The sequence below is a fragment of the Mustela putorius genome, unplaced genomic scaffold, assembly GCF_011764305.1.
Source record: "Mustela putorius furo isolate JIRA1106 unplaced genomic scaffold, ASM1176430v1.1 tig00003901_pilon_pilon_pilon, whole genome shotgun sequence".
In the NCBI taxonomy this organism is placed as follows: Eukaryota; Metazoa; Chordata; class Mammalia; order Carnivora; family Mustelidae; genus Mustela; species Mustela putorius.
Window position 1 is genome coordinate 20,372,409 of NW_025422049.1, and position 15,970 is coordinate 20,388,378.

General features: G+C 34.3%; 1 protein-coding gene across 1 annotated transcript in view; it reads right to left on the reverse strand.

Annotated features, from left to right (window-relative positions):
• IL1RAPL2 (interleukin 1 receptor accessory protein like 2) overlaps nt 1–15,970 on the reverse strand; it is a 617,445-nt gene that overhangs the window by 299,604 nt on the left and 301,871 nt on the right. The window contains exon 4 of the mRNA XM_045068289.1: nt 9,929–10,003. Within this exon, the coding sequence (XP_044924224.1) occupies nt 9,929–10,003 (75 nt within the window). The remainder of the gene's footprint in view (nt 1–9,928; nt 10,004–15,970) is intronic.

Here is a 15,970-nt window from a genome sequence, read left to right on the forward strand (position 1 = left end):
AATACTTTTCTCTTGTGAAAATCAAGTATCAACTCTTGTAGATCTAACGTCACTGCCTTTGATCCTTCACTATCCATTTGTTGCCTAATTTCTGATGGCTTTTTAGCCTTTGACTTTCTCGTCTTACTAGAAACTCAAGATTGGTGTGTTCTTTGACCTGACCTATTTGTTCACAACTTTGCTAACACCTCTGCAAGGTCTAAGTTTCTAAACTTCAGGTTGACTCTACCCTATCAGACCTGGTTTTCAAACATCTGAGATTTACCTCCAGATCTCTTGCCCGACCCCCTTTTTGTGTTGATCCTGATCTACTATTGTCAACCATAATAATACGAAGATATTTGGAGTAAAGGTGATAAGGGAAGTGGTATGATTTCTGGTGTTCTCTAAATTACAGCAAAACATGTGTCTATTAACAGGACCAGATATTTATGTATCACTCCTGATACCTCTAAGTAATTTGTGGAAAGAACTATTTCTAAGGGAACAAAAGGTCTTCCAAAGTTTAAGCCATATCTAAACAAACAGAGTGTAGAGAATAATTAAGGGAATTATCTAAATGATGCAAAGCTACCCTTTCTCCTCAATTATGAGAACACTTAAAGGTGGTTTATGTATAAACTAGCTAGATGATATTTATCTCACTTTTCTACAGGTATACCATAATATAAAATCCAATTTTATTTGTATAAAAAAACATAAGACATTTGAGTTGGAAGGGTCTAAATTGTTTTATCCCCCAGTTCATGCTGGATGTTTAAACATAGAACATGTAGTTTTATTTTTTTCCCTCTTCAGATATTAAAAAAACATCTATTACCCAATGACTAAAATGGATTAGAAGACAGAACTGCTAAAAAGTACTATAAAGATGATGGCATTGATATCAATACAGAGCACATTGTTAGAGAATAACATCATTTGACATATGTTCCTAATAAATTCCAAAATCAGAGAGCTCCCTAATTTGTTTTTAGTTTTTAATCTGTCTTTCCCATCCTTGAATGACACATGAATTTCTTAATATTTCTTCAGATGCTGGAGTATATGCAGCTTTCTAACCATTTAAATGTACATCCCTCAAGAAACTTTTCTGTGTGGCCTTGCACTTCATAGCCAGTTTTCAGGTATGTCTGCAGCTTTTGCATTAGTTTGCCATTTGAAAAAGTGTTTTGCCCTAAGTTACAAATGTAAAAAAAAATCAAAATAATGTTCTCTTGCTCATTTTTATTTTTCCACTGAATCAATTCTCACTCAATACCCTTTTAACTTATTCATATAGAACCACTCACTTTCTGTCTAAAAATATATTTTTTATAAAAAGGGAACATAAGTAAAATCCTAGTGCAAGAAGACTGAGTAAAAAGTAGTATTAACATTAATGTGTATTTTGCGTAAATGTTAAGAATGCCAGCTTAGGCCTCACTACTTATGAAGTGCTTACTAGCTTTGGTAACTTAGATGACTTCTCTGAGGCCAATCTCCTCATTTAAAAAATGGAGCATAAGAAATAACACAGAGGACATTAGGAGAAGGAAAGGAAAAGTAAATTGGGGGAACTCGGAGGGGGAGAAGAACTATGAGAGACCATGGACTCTGAGAAACAAACTGAGGGTTTTGGAGTGGAGGGGGGTGATGGGTTAGGTGAACCTGGTGGTGGGCATTAAGGAGGGCATGTCTTGCATGGAGCACTGGGTGTGGTGCATAAACAATGAATCTTGGAGCACTGAAAAAAATAAAACAAAATTTAAAAAATAATAAAAGAAATAAAAAGAAGACCATAGACATTTCTTCAATGAAGACATACAAATGGCAAATAAGCACACAAAAAAATGTTTAGTATCATTAGCCATTAGGGAAATGCAAACCAAAACCACAATGAGATACCACTACATACCCATTAAGATAAATACTATTTTTTTTTAAAAGTGGAAAACAGCAACTGTTGGCAAGGATGTGAAGAGAATGGAAGTTTGTGCATTTCTTCTGGGAATGTAAAATGGTGCAATTGCTTTAGTAAAAGATCTGGCAGTTCATCAAAAGATTAAATATAGAGTGACCATATAGCCCAACAATTCTACACTCTATATATATCCTAAAGTGATAACATATGTTCACACAAAAATTTATACACTAATGTGTGTAGCAGCATTATATATAATAACACCCAAAATGTACTTCAACTGATGGATAGATAAATAAAATGTGATATAACCATAAATAGAATATTATTTGGCAATAAAAAGGGATGAAGTTTTAATACAAGCTATATATTTGAATCTTGAGAACAATATTCTAAGTGTGAGATGCCAATCACAAAAGAACACATGTTGTATGATTTCATTTATATGAACTGTCCAGAATAGGCAAATCTATAGACACAGAAAACTGATTAGTGATTGCCTGGACCCATAGGTGTGGGTGGCGGTGGAGGACTGGGAAATAACTGCTAATGGGTATGAAGTTTCTTTCGGGGATGCTGCAACATTCCATTGTGATGCTTGCATGACCCTGAAAATGTATTAGAAATCATTAAAATGTATGATATAAGTAGGTCAGTTGTATAGTATATGAATAATACCTTAAGAATGCTTTTTTAAAAGTGGGACAAATAGCTTCCTCTATCTCAAAGAATTATTGGAAAAAGTAAATGAAATAATGCAATAAAATATTTAGTACAATGTCTAGCATCTTTCAAGCAATCAATAAATGATAATTTTACTACTACTATTAGCAATAATAACTACTACTAGTAGTAGTATTGGAGCCATTATTAAATAATATCATCAGTATTATAATATAGTAGTACTGCTATTATTAAATGATACTAAATGTTATTATAACAATTATTACTAGAAGTATATATATTATTGATACTAAATATTATTATAATAATATTAGTTGTAGAGCTATTGCTAAATAACTATTATTTTATGTAGTTAAATACATAATATAGTTATTATTATTAAATTGTATTAGAGTGATAGTTTTTTGGAGGATCTAATATGAGGCCTAGGTATTTTTTTTTTTTTTACACAATGGTCCTACTTAATTAATTTATTTTTATTTTATTTTTCAAAATTTATTAAATTTAATTAACATACAATGTATTATTAGTTTCAGAGGTAGAGTTTAGTGATTCCTCAGTCTTATATAACACCCAGTACTCATTACACCGTGTGTCCTCCTTAAAGTCCATCACCCAGTTGCCCCATTCCCCCACTCTTACTCCCCTGAGGCCTAGATAATCTTACCACACTTGGTATTCTGTAATAAAAATAACACAACTTTGGAGTCAAACAAATCAGATCAAAGTTTCATTTCTGCCACTTACTAAATATGTAGCCTCAATAAAGTTATTTTATCTGTCTGAATCTGAGTTTCCTCATCTGCAAAATATTTCAACAATACCAACTACTACTTTGGGGTCTTATGAGGAATAAATAAAACAGTATATGCACAAATGCATATTGCAGTGCCTAGTACATAGTGAATTTTCAAATAATTTTGTTACCATATTTATAAAATCACAATATTGGCATTAATAAAGTGTGATGAAATACTTTCAAGCTTATATTAAATCTCAATGGGACATAAACTTTGACAATGTCCCCCAAATATCAATATATGCAAGCGGTCTGGTCAATAATCATGTTATTCCTAAAATGTTCATAGACAACTTATCACATTACAGACAAATCTTTAGTAAACTATTAAATTTTTCTTTTTGATTTTAAAAAAATTTTTATCCCTAAATGTCTCAGAATAAGTACAACTATGTTATAGAAACTGAGACAAAATAAGTAAACCTGTTTCAGTCTCAAGTGCTAATATGGCAGCCAACTTGTAGGGAAAAGGTTTAGCCCAGGTTTTTCAAAGTTTTAAATAATTGTAAATTTTCATTGTTGTACATTCTGGGTAATATAATTGTTTTCAGTTCGGGGTGGCCCATGCTAAGCTCATGCATGTTATCTAGCAAAAAATAAAATTAAAAAAATCTTCAGGAAATAACTCATTAACCCTGGAATGCCTACAAGGGAGAGTAAATGCTGCCATGAACCAGCTACAACTATGGGGCCAAGAAAGCTGAGTAAAATTGCTTCCCAAAGTCTTCACTTACTCTAGAGCAAATGAAGATTTTCAAGGAGTTATCTGAAGCTAAAGTGTAGGAGGAGTACACAAAAATACAAAATGTACAAAAAAGAATAAAAAAACAGAATTCAAAGAAATCTCTTGGTACCACCATTATATCCACAATACATATACCAAATCATTACTCAAGCTAATGAAATTATCATGTATTATTATTTATATTGATAGTTATTCTGGCTTGACATTTTCACTCAATTGGTTGGTGACTTGCTTTGGATTGTTTGTTCTATGATAACGTTAGAAAGAGTTGACTAATTTTGCTAAACTGAAGAGATGCAAGGGTATCATAAGTTTCCATTTTTAGGGGCACATGTGTGGCTCAGTAAGTTAAGAATCTGCCTTCAAGATGGGATTGGGAGGGAGACAAACCATAAGTGACTCTTAATCTCACAAAACAAACTGAGGGTTGCCGGGGGCAGGGGGTTTGGGAGAAGGGGGTGGGATTATGGACATTGGGGAGGGTATGTGATTTGGTGAGTGCTGTGAAGTGTGTAAACCTGGTGATTCACAGACCTGTACCCCTGGGGATAAAAATATATGTTTATCAAAAATAAAAAATTAAAAAAAAAAAAAAAAAAGAATCTGCCTTCAGCTCAGGTCATGATCCTAAGGTCCCAGGATCCAGCCATACATATGGCTCCCTGTTCAATAGGAAGTCTGCTCCTCCCTCTCCTTCTGCTCCTTCCCCCATGTTTTCTTTCTGTCACTGTCTCTCAAATAAATAAATAAAATCTTCAAAAAAAAGTTTCCATTCTCAACATTGCCATATTGAAGCATATGATGGATAATTTATTATTTTAAAAGGTTATATCTTTTGTAATTTTTAATTATTTTCATGTAAATTTAGTACTTGTGTTAAGGTTACAAAGATACAACATTATATTGGCTAAAAAAAATGTAGAGCTGTTAATTTATGAGGTCTTCCCACAAAAATAGTCACTCTCCCTTTTCCCATCTCTGTTTTGGCAGTTATCATATTGCACTGTAATTCTGCTTCCACATCTCTTTTCCCCAGTAGACTGAGAATACCTGAAGATCAAGTACCTCATTTTATTCACCTCTATATCCCCAGGATCTAACACTGTATTTGACATGTTAAGAACACAAAAATTGTTTCTATGTAAATAAAGTTTTAAAAAGACAGATTTGGTTAAACAGCTCATTTCCTATTTCAAGGCTTCAATTAGTTACTTATTTTTGCTTTGTAGTCTTGAGTACTGCATTAAATATTATATTTTGCTTTATTCCTTCATAGAGGCTTTTACAGTAGTCTCTTAGAACTAATACAATTTTCAGTAGAAACTGATATGCTGCTGAAATCAATTTCTGATGAAGATTAACATTCCTTTACATACAGAGAAAGTTTGAACCAGTAGCACATAACACAGTCATTAAATATGAATTTGAATAGCCTGTAATAGTAAGATAAATTCTGAATGAGAATAGAAGAGAATCTTCAATACCGGATCAGATTTATCTAGAGATGGCTTTTTTTTTTTTTTTTTGAAACACCTGCGGTATTCAATTAGCTTGGACTGTCCCACTGGTCTGGGTTTTTCTGATATGCTTTAAGCTCCCAAAACTTCTTTTTGACTCTTCGACATAAAATGAGAAAGCAAACAGTGTTCATATTTCTTTCTGCATAACACTGGTTTATTTTAAGTCTTAGGATATTTTAAAAAATTATCATCATCAATGAGAAGAACAAGTTACATTTCTAAATTTATCTTCAATTGAAATTAGATGTCAAAAAAAAAAAGAAATTTGATGTCAGATCTCAAATCTTTTCATGCACATTTATTCATGGCTTTCCAAAGCTTCTAGGAGCCTGTTAATTCATAAAGCATGCCTTTAAGTTCTATAATAAAACAAAAAAAAAGCCCAAAAAACAGTATCCAAAGAAGGGTCTACCTAGCATCAATACATTCCAAATAGGACACATGTTGTTATGATATTTCAATACTTGATATTAAAGTGTAATATGAATTAATACACTGTAATACAGTGCTATTTTTTCCTAGAAAATTTGAAAATATTTTTACTTTCAACTGCCAAAAAAAGACAACGCTGATATAGTAAAAGTTTATTTATCAAATTCAAACAAAATTTACCTTCACAGTAAGAAAATAGAAGAAAATAGGACCAAATAGGACTTTTTGTGTATTTTGTACATTGCTTTTGTCTGTATATGTCATATATTACTAGAGGCAGCTGTAGCACAATAGGCTTGCTTTGTGAAAGCAATAGTTTTATATTACTTTGTTAAGAATGTGTTTATCATTTCAAAATATATGGTTATTTGGTTAAGATTAATCTTCTTTCAGTATTACAATCTGAATACAATTTAACAACAACCAAACTATCATCACTATGTCAGCAAAAAGTATGTAAATTTCTACAACAGTGTGGATGACTAATGGATTACACTACAGAAAAGAGAAAGTCAAGATGTTTATTTTCCTCTAGAGGCACAACAAAATATCTGCCATGATGCCAATCATGCACAAAAGAATATTCATTTCTACTGAAAAATTTTATTTACTAGATTGTCTTTACAAGTATGCAGAAATGAGAACTTAGTATAACCCTCAACAAACACATAAATAATTATTCCAGACCACATTTTCTAAAACTATCTTAGAGCTAATACTCAAGTATTTCCCACAATATTTCTCATTTTGCATAAAATAACTGCATGGGATTCTTGTCCATAGGGAAAATGGAATTTACAATGTTTTTTTTTAAAAAATGTTTGTTTTAGGTAACTATTGTTATTTAAAAAACTACCTTAGCAGCTAATGACAATAATTTTATTTTGCTCATTATTTTTGGGCTTAGAAATATGAGAACAGTTTACCTTAATGGTTTGTCCCTGAACTACATGGCATAAGCCAGGGTAGCTGGACCCACTTCCAATATGGCTTCTTCACTTACCAGCCTTGAAGCTCATTGGCCTCTTCTTCTTCAAATGGTGCCCCATCCTCTAGCGCTTCTCCATGTGGCTTGAGCTTCTCATAGCATAGTAGTTTCAGAGAAGACAAAGAGACCTGAAGAGAAGCTGCAAGGCTTCCTTTGATCCAGTCTCCAGAATTCTAGAATACCACTTCTACCATACTCTATTGATCAATCATGTCCCTAAGGCCATCTTGAATTCAAGGGGAAGGGGATGATAAACTATGTTTAGGTGGTAAGATAGCAAAAAATCTGTGGCCAAATTGAATAGAATGCTATGTCAAATTTAAGGTACGGAGATTTGGGAAACTTGAACTTGGTAATGTGTTTAGCCATTTGAATTGGATTGTTCTTTGGTACTTTTGCTTTTTGTTCTAATCTGAGGATGTCTAGAGCTGAATTTTCCGAATGAACTTTAAAAAAAAAATGAAGAGGGGCACCTGAGTGGCTGAGTGGGTTAAGCCTCTGCCTTCCGCTCAGTCATGATTCCAGGGTCCTGGGATCAAGCCTGCATCGGGCTCTCTGCTCAGCAGGGAGTCTGCGTCCCCTCTCTCTTTCTGCCTGCCTCTCTGCTTACTTGTGATCTCTGTCTCTGTCAAATAAATAAATAAAATCTTAAAAAATGAAGAAAAATAATTTCCAAAAGTTTTCATGATCTTACTGGATTCTGAAAGTTTTTCAGATATAAATAGGGACATCCAATCACTCCAATTATTTTTCTCTCTTTTTTGCACTTGTAGTTTCTAAACTTTCTGACTGCAGAACTCCCACTGACACTGAGGAGCTCTCTGATGTTGATAGTGCTCCTAACACCACCTTACTATTGAGACATAAGTCTAAGTTACAAAATGACACTCAGGTGTGAATAAATGATGCTAGATAAATATGTAGAAAAGTTAAAATCACCTAAAATTAACCAGTTTTGTGCTCTTTCAAATGTCAAAGATCTGGTTTAGCTGATTTGGTTTTCTTTTGCCTCAATTACACAGTTGCTTTAGCATTTTAGAGAAATGCTAAGGATGAAAAATGGGCAGGTCTTCATCTTTCTGTCAAAAAAGTTGCCTCCAAACTCTGTCACAAACTAAAAACTGAAAAGTTCAGCCTTGCACTTAATGCAAATTGAAAGCAAATCACTTTAGTGATTTTACAGGGTGATGGTGGTGGGCTATTTTGGCACCTATACCTATGTTGAAATATACATTTCCCATTTATACCAAGCATACATCTTAGAGATGTCCTAAATAGCATATATAATTGCTGTACCCAGTGAATCTGTGTGAAATATACCTCCTACAGTGGTCTCTCTCCTTGCTTTAGACCAGTACTCCTCTAACATTTTTGTTAAGGCTTGACTAATAGCAGAGGTGAATGAAGAAGTATCTCACTGATGGGCCACAAACACAAAATTTGAGGTAGTTGTGTAAAATATAAAAACTTATCCACTTGAACCTTCATGAAAACTAATGATATAAGACCATCTTTTGGTTCATGTAATCCCTGGCAAACTACAGAGTTCGACTTGAGGTATTTTCATCCCAGTATTGATGGAAAGATGTAGGCAAAAATTACTGAGGGTATGTGTCTGCACATCTAGATTTGGCTATAACAAAATGTAATGACTCTACGAAATAATAGAAGTGGTGGCAGGGGGATAACCATACCCTAATACATCAACATTAGCTACAAAATATTCACTATTTCCACAATCCATTACTAACATGTTTCCTTTCTTTTGTTTGTTTATTTTAAAATACTTAACTTTGGTACCTACACTGGTGGGCTACATTACCTACAATGTGCTATATTTCCTTTTGGAAAAATAAACAAATTCTTAGGAATGTAATTTTCTCTCATCTATTCTCAAGGTAGAAATAAGCCTCTAACAGTCCAAATTGTATTGGAAAGATCAAAAGTTGAGTAAAACATCTTCCAAAGTAGGTGCAATATTGGGGCAATTCGTCTTCCTTGGCTGTACAATTGGTAGGTACTACTACTGTCACAGATTTCAATAAAACATATACCCAAAATAAACCTAATGCATTTCTGGCAGATTTGCTCAATTCTCTTGCTTCAAACTGAAGAAATTCTGAGAATTGAAGAATAGAATGAAACCCAAGGTAGATAAAAGCTCACAAATATTGAAGTACATGGTTTAGAGTAAAGGCCATGTGTGGAAGAGATACTAACAGTCTCCTGAATCTCAAGCTCACAGTTCTTGAAACACACTGATTACGGGTACAGACTCAAAAGGAAGGCTCAACACCTTGTGTCCTTATTTGAGTCTGTAAAAAACATTAGCACCAATAAATCATCTTGTTACTTTTACCAACACTCTATGATTCATAAATATTCAGGGTCTCAACCTAAATACAAGTTTTAAACAGCCCTGGATTGTGTCATTGGGAATAAAATTATCACATCATTTTGAGGATTGTACTGAGGGGTTCTTTTATTTTAAAAAGTGCTGTTCTCCAGGAGTTAATGTTCACTAAATGAAAATTTTTGGCTGACAAACATGAAAAGTCTTTTGAACCAATCACCAATGCATGACATCTATGTCTCTATCAATCACAGAATTAAAAAGCTCTGTTCTATAGCACACTTAATACCTAGTGTAACCAATTAGTATTACAATTCCCTGATGCAATACAAACGCATTTCCTTTAACTGCTATTGCACTGAACCCAAGGCTTATAAATGAGCAGACACAAATTGATTTGCATGTAATAACAGTGGCAATAAACCTTCCCTGGTTCATGCAATCTTCCCCCATCTGTTAGCAGAGAACAAGTTTAGGATCTATTATTCCCAGAAGGGGACTTACCCAGCTGGACATCTATAACACTTGGCTTATTCTCCATGGGGAACAATGGCTTGGGAGGTTTGTCTGTGAGTAAAGCTGGAAGAGAAAGTGAAAGAAAGTAATGGGAAAATTGAGATAAATTACAGGATAAGAAAGATTCTATCACGGATGATATTTAATGTTGGTAGATTTGATGGTGTGTAAACATTTATTAGACAGTGTTCTTACTTGAGTTGTTACTCTATCCACACAATATCCATTTTCCAGCATATTTAGAGCACCATTGATTCACTGTAAATAGGCCATTTCAACAGCTACACTTTCAAACAAGTTCAAACAAATGGACTACTTTGAATAATTTTATAAGCTTGTAAGTATAAAGAAATATAGATTTTTTTATTTAATTCTTTTTCAGTGATCCAAAATTCATTTTTTATGCACCACACCCAATGCTACATGCAATATGTGCTGTCCTTAATACCCACCACCAGGCTCACCCAACTTCCCACCCTCTTCCCCTCCCAAATCCTCAGTTTGTTTATCAGAATCTACAGTCTCTCATGGTTTGTCTCCCCATCTGATTGCCCCCAATTCACTTCTCCTCTCCTTCTCCCAATGTCCTCCATGTTTTTCCTTATGCTCCATAAGTAAGTGAAACCATATGTTACTTGACTCTCTCTGCTTGACTTATTTCAGTCAGCATAATCTCTTCAAGTATAATCAGATAAATATTAAATCTCCATATGTACTTTATGGTACCAAATATTAATAAAATACAACCCTAATAGACATGTCTGGTGAATTGAACCTTCTACACCTCTGAATCTTGCCCAATTCCCCACTCAGTCTCTGAAACAATATAACACTGATACATCATTAGGATAACAATTAAAAATATTGATTGAACATCTTTTGTCCACCAAGTCCTGTGCTAAGGGAAAAGGAAGTAAAGTCTTCATATTTACCCTCAGTTTATAATCTAGGACTATGAACCAAAGTTAGCCCATCAAAATAAACAGATAATAGAACAAAGACTACCATCTAGTGAAAAAGTGTAGCATTTGAGTCATAAGACTATATGTGGTAAAGGAATGAGGAAAGGCAAGGTCAATATTGGCTGGCAGAGTTGGGGAAAGTTTTCTGAAGGAAATGGGTCTTCACATAAACCTTAAAGAATGAGAAAGATTTGGAAAGGTAGAGAGTAAGGAAGAAGAAATGAAGGAAAGGAAACACAAACCAAGGAAGAGAGGTAGAACTTAGAACATGAAGTGACTAGAAGAAAATGATCTGGTGAGAAGGAGCTGGGTGGGGTAGGGTAAAGAGCAAGTTGCTCATGATGTAGAATAATTAGAAATGAAAAAAGATAGGATGGAACTTAATTCTGGCGGATCCTGAGAAATATGCAGAGGAATTTGGACATGATGTAGTAACTATAAGAACATTGTAGATTCTTGGAACTATAGCAACAAAAGACTCAAGGGAAGTACTATCTAAAGATGACTGGCTTCCTATATAGGATGGGTTGGAGGAGAACAAAAACAGCTTACAGTATGCAGTAATAACACAGTAGTGCTGGGCGAGGGTGATAAGGGATGAAAAGTCATTAATGGTGGAGTCTGGGAAAATTTTTAAAAAGGCAAATTTGAGAGGCACCTGGAAGAAAGAAATGAGAGCACTTGGCACAAAGATACAAAATGGTTTATGACAACCCTTGTATCAATCTTTATTTATGTCCTGAATTCTTTTAAACTATTCCCATATTTATGTCTTCTTTCAACTGTCCAACTGGACTCTTACCTATTAAAGGGATACATTTTATATGTCTTTGTAATTCATAGGAGACATAGAATAGAGCTGGGCATATAAGAGATCATTAAAGCATGATTAATCGGCTGGCATAGGAATTCTGTGCTGATATGAGAAAAGTTCATCTCATATTTATAAGGCTATTTAGAAAAGAAAAAGAAACATAAGCTTATCAGATGACAGATAAGATAAGGGAATATATAAATTTGTTGAGATGCCCAAAATAGTTGTTGATAATAAACATACGTACTTAGAAATTCATTCAAAAAAGAGCTCTATGTTACATCAGCTTTATCTTTCTGATATACAAATTGCTTGAAATGAGAAAATTTTAGTGAATTTTTCTTATTTTTCCAACTAATTTTTACTGATGGAATACAGCACATCTTGTCCTTATTGAATCAAATATATTTCTTCTAACTTGGCACAAAAATAGACACATGGGTCAATAGAACAGAATAGAAAACCCAGAAATAAGCCCACATCTATATCATCAATTAACCTTTAATAAAGCAGGAAAGACTATCCAATGCGAAAAAGAAAGACTTAACACATGGTGTGGGGAAAACTGGACAGCAACATGCAAAAGAATGAAAACCGGACTTTATTACCCTGTACAAAAAATTAAATTTAAAATGGATGAAAGACTTAAATGTGAAACAGGAAACCATCAAAATCCTAGAGGAGAACACAGGTAGTAACCTTTGTGATATCAGCCAAAGTAACTTCTTACTAGATATGTATCCCAAGGCAAGGGATTTCATCAAAATAAAAAGCTTCTGTGTAGCAAAGGAAATAATCAAAAAAGCTAAAAGGCAGTCTCCAGAATAGGAGAAGATATTTATAAATGACAGATCTGATAAAGGGTTAGTATCCAAAATATATAAAGAACTTAAAAAACTCAACACCCCAAAAAACCCAAATAATCTAATTAAAAATGGGCAGAAGACATAAGTAGACAATTTTCCAAAGCAGACATCCAAATGACCAACAGACACATGAAAAGGTGCTCAACATCACTCATCATCACAGAAATACAAATCAAAACTGTAATGATATATCACCTCACAGCTGTCAGAATGGCTAAAATCAACAACACAAGAAACAACAGGAGCTGGCAAGGATGTGTAAAAAAGCGGAACTCTCTTGCACTGTTGGTGGGAATGCAAATTGGTGCAGCCACTCTGGAAAACAGTATGGAGGCTCCTCAAAAAGTTAAAAATGAAAAAACCTGGGGCACCTGGTTGGCTCACTCAGGGAAGCAGGTGACTTTTGATCTTGGGGTCAAGGATTTGAGCCCCACACTTGATGTAGAAATTACTTAAAGAAATAAATAAACTTAAGAAGCAAAAATACTACCTTACGATCCAGCAATTGCACTACTGGGTGGTTACCCAAAACATACAAAAATACTAATTCAAAGGGATACATATACCCTAGTGTTTACCCCAGCATTATCTACAATAGCCAAACTATGGAAACAGCCCGAGTGTCCATCAACTGATGAATGAATATGTGCCTGTGTGTGTGTGCACACAAATATTACTCAGCCATAAAAAAGATTGAAATCATGGCATTTGCAATAACATGGATGGAGCTAGAGAGTATTATGCTAAGCAAAACGAATCAGTTGGAGAAAGACAAATACCATATGATTTCACTCATGTGGAATTTAAGAAACAAAACAAATGAACAAAGAGGGAAAAAAGAGAGATGGAGGCAAACTAAGAAACAGACTCTTAACTATAGAGAACAAACTGATGGCTACCAGAAGGGAGGTGGGTGTGGGGATGGGTGAAATAGATGGTGGGGATTAAGGAATGCACTTGTTGCTATGAGCTGATTTGAGCATGTGGACAAACATACAAATATAATATCTATAGTTTTCATTCCTTAAATATTTCAGTTATCCTTAACAATCTGATATTAAAATATTATTTGAAACATAAAGGATATACTTAAAACAAAATTTAAATATTTGAATTTAAAATCCAGTCATAGCAGGTATTTGATTTTGTTGTTGTTTGCTACTGTTTGTAATAGCAAAATATTGAAAACAACCAAAATATCCATCCATAAGATAGTATTAAATAATATGGTGCTTTCATATAATAATATATTATGATGCAGATGTTTAAAATAATTAGATAAATCTGTACATCTGTTATATGAAGACCTCTAAGATATACTGTTCAACAGTGTGCACAGCATACTATCTTTTGTGTAAAAAGAAAGCTATATGTGTGTGCTATGTACCCATCTGTATGCACATATAAAAATGTTTAAATACAGAATATTTCTGAATGGATACATGTAAAACTGGTAACAATGATATCCTCTGAAGAAAGGAACTGGGTGGCTGAAGAATGGTAGAGAGGGTAAGGAGAATATGGTCAGGGAGAGGAAAATTTAATTTTCACTATACACTTTTTCTACATTTTGAACAACATGCATGTATTGTGTATTCAAACATTAATAAAATTAAAATTAGCATCTAGCCACCTACAATTTATTAAAAATAATTTTTATTTCTTTGTAGAATTATTCTCAATTTGCTTTACGCATCTCTTCCTGTCGCTTTCCCTGCTTGTACTCTCTCTCTGCCAAATAAATAAAATCTTAAAAAATATATTCCATGCTCAAAGATGAATAGCTTCTTTAAATTTTTATTTATTTATTTTTAAAAATTTCTTGTCAGTGTTCCAGAATTCATTGTTTATGCACCACACCCAGTGCCACATGCAATACATGCCCTCCTTAATACCCACCAACAGGCTCACCCAAACTCCTACCCCCCTCCCCTCCAAAACCCTGTTTGTTTCTCAGAGTCCACAGTCTCTCATGGTTCATCTCCCCCTCCAATTTCCCCCAACTCACTTCTCTCCATCTCCCCATGTCCACCGTGTAATTCCTTATGCTCCACAAATAAATGAAACCATATGATACTTGACTCTCTCTGCTTGACTTATTTCACTCAGCATAATCTCTTCCAGGCCTGTCCATGTTGATACAAAAGTTGGGTATTCATCCTTTCTGATGGAGGCACAAGACTCCATAGTATATATGGACCATTTCTTCTTTATCCATTCATCCATTATAGGGCATCTTGGTTCTTTCCACAGTTTGGCGACTGTGGCCATTGTGGCTATGAACATTGGGGTACAGATGGTCCTTCTTTTCACTACATCTGTATTCAAAGATGAATATCTTGTTCAATCCTTATCAGGATATGAATTTGGAGTCATTGTTGTCCCTCATCCTTACCTCCTTCTATGGACTATGGATATGTTTAGCCTGAATTCATTATTGTTAAGTGTCAATTACTGATAATAAATGTCAATTTATTAATAGAAATGATAATTTTAAATGCCTTACATTTATAGGCGGTCCATAATTTTCAAAAAGTGTTTTCAGACACATTAGCTCATGTGATCTACACAACGACCTTGGAAATTAAGGAAGACAGCTAGCTACAATTATGGCCAATTTAGAGATGAAGCTAAACGAAGTTTACATTGTCTCATTTGGTGCCCCCTTGTGACCAAAAGCCCCCATTTACAGAACAGCAAGGAAGGCACTTAAGTTGTAGGCAGAAGACAGGTACAAATGCTCAATACTGAATCAATGGTTTTAGCCTCTTTGACTACACACTAACCCAAAGTTCCTAGGCCAGTGGGAGTGGCTCGGTGGCAAACAGTCAACAGAGACATGATTCCTGTAGGACATTCCACACACATACATTTTTTCCCTAAACCCATGAATGAAAGGGGATGAATTTACACTTACCCTAACACATCCCAGTGGGATATATGGGTGTGGAGCCTCATTAAATTCTAATATCATGTCTAGGACTGGGAATTGCCAAGAAGTGCGGGACATTTATGATATAAAATAGCAACTGCAGCAGTTCATCTGGATCCTGACCACCAGCTCAGAGACAAATCTATCAGCACCCAGTGTAATTACAGCATTTGCAGATTAGCTAGAGAAGCTGCCATGGACAGACAAGTTCATTTCTTTATTCTCTTTAAAAATATCATTTGAAATTCAGTTACTATTTGATAAATGAAAGGGGAGAACTGTCAATACCCAGGCCCCTAATCCAGAGTGAATATTTACAAATTTATTAGAAAACTTATCCAGGACCTCTACAGGGACTAATTTGGGGTCTGTGTTAGTCTTTGAATTTGCTGCTCAAGCTTCAAGTTTTGATTGAAACAAGGAGAGCAAGCAATGCAGTTTGGTACTAATATTTCA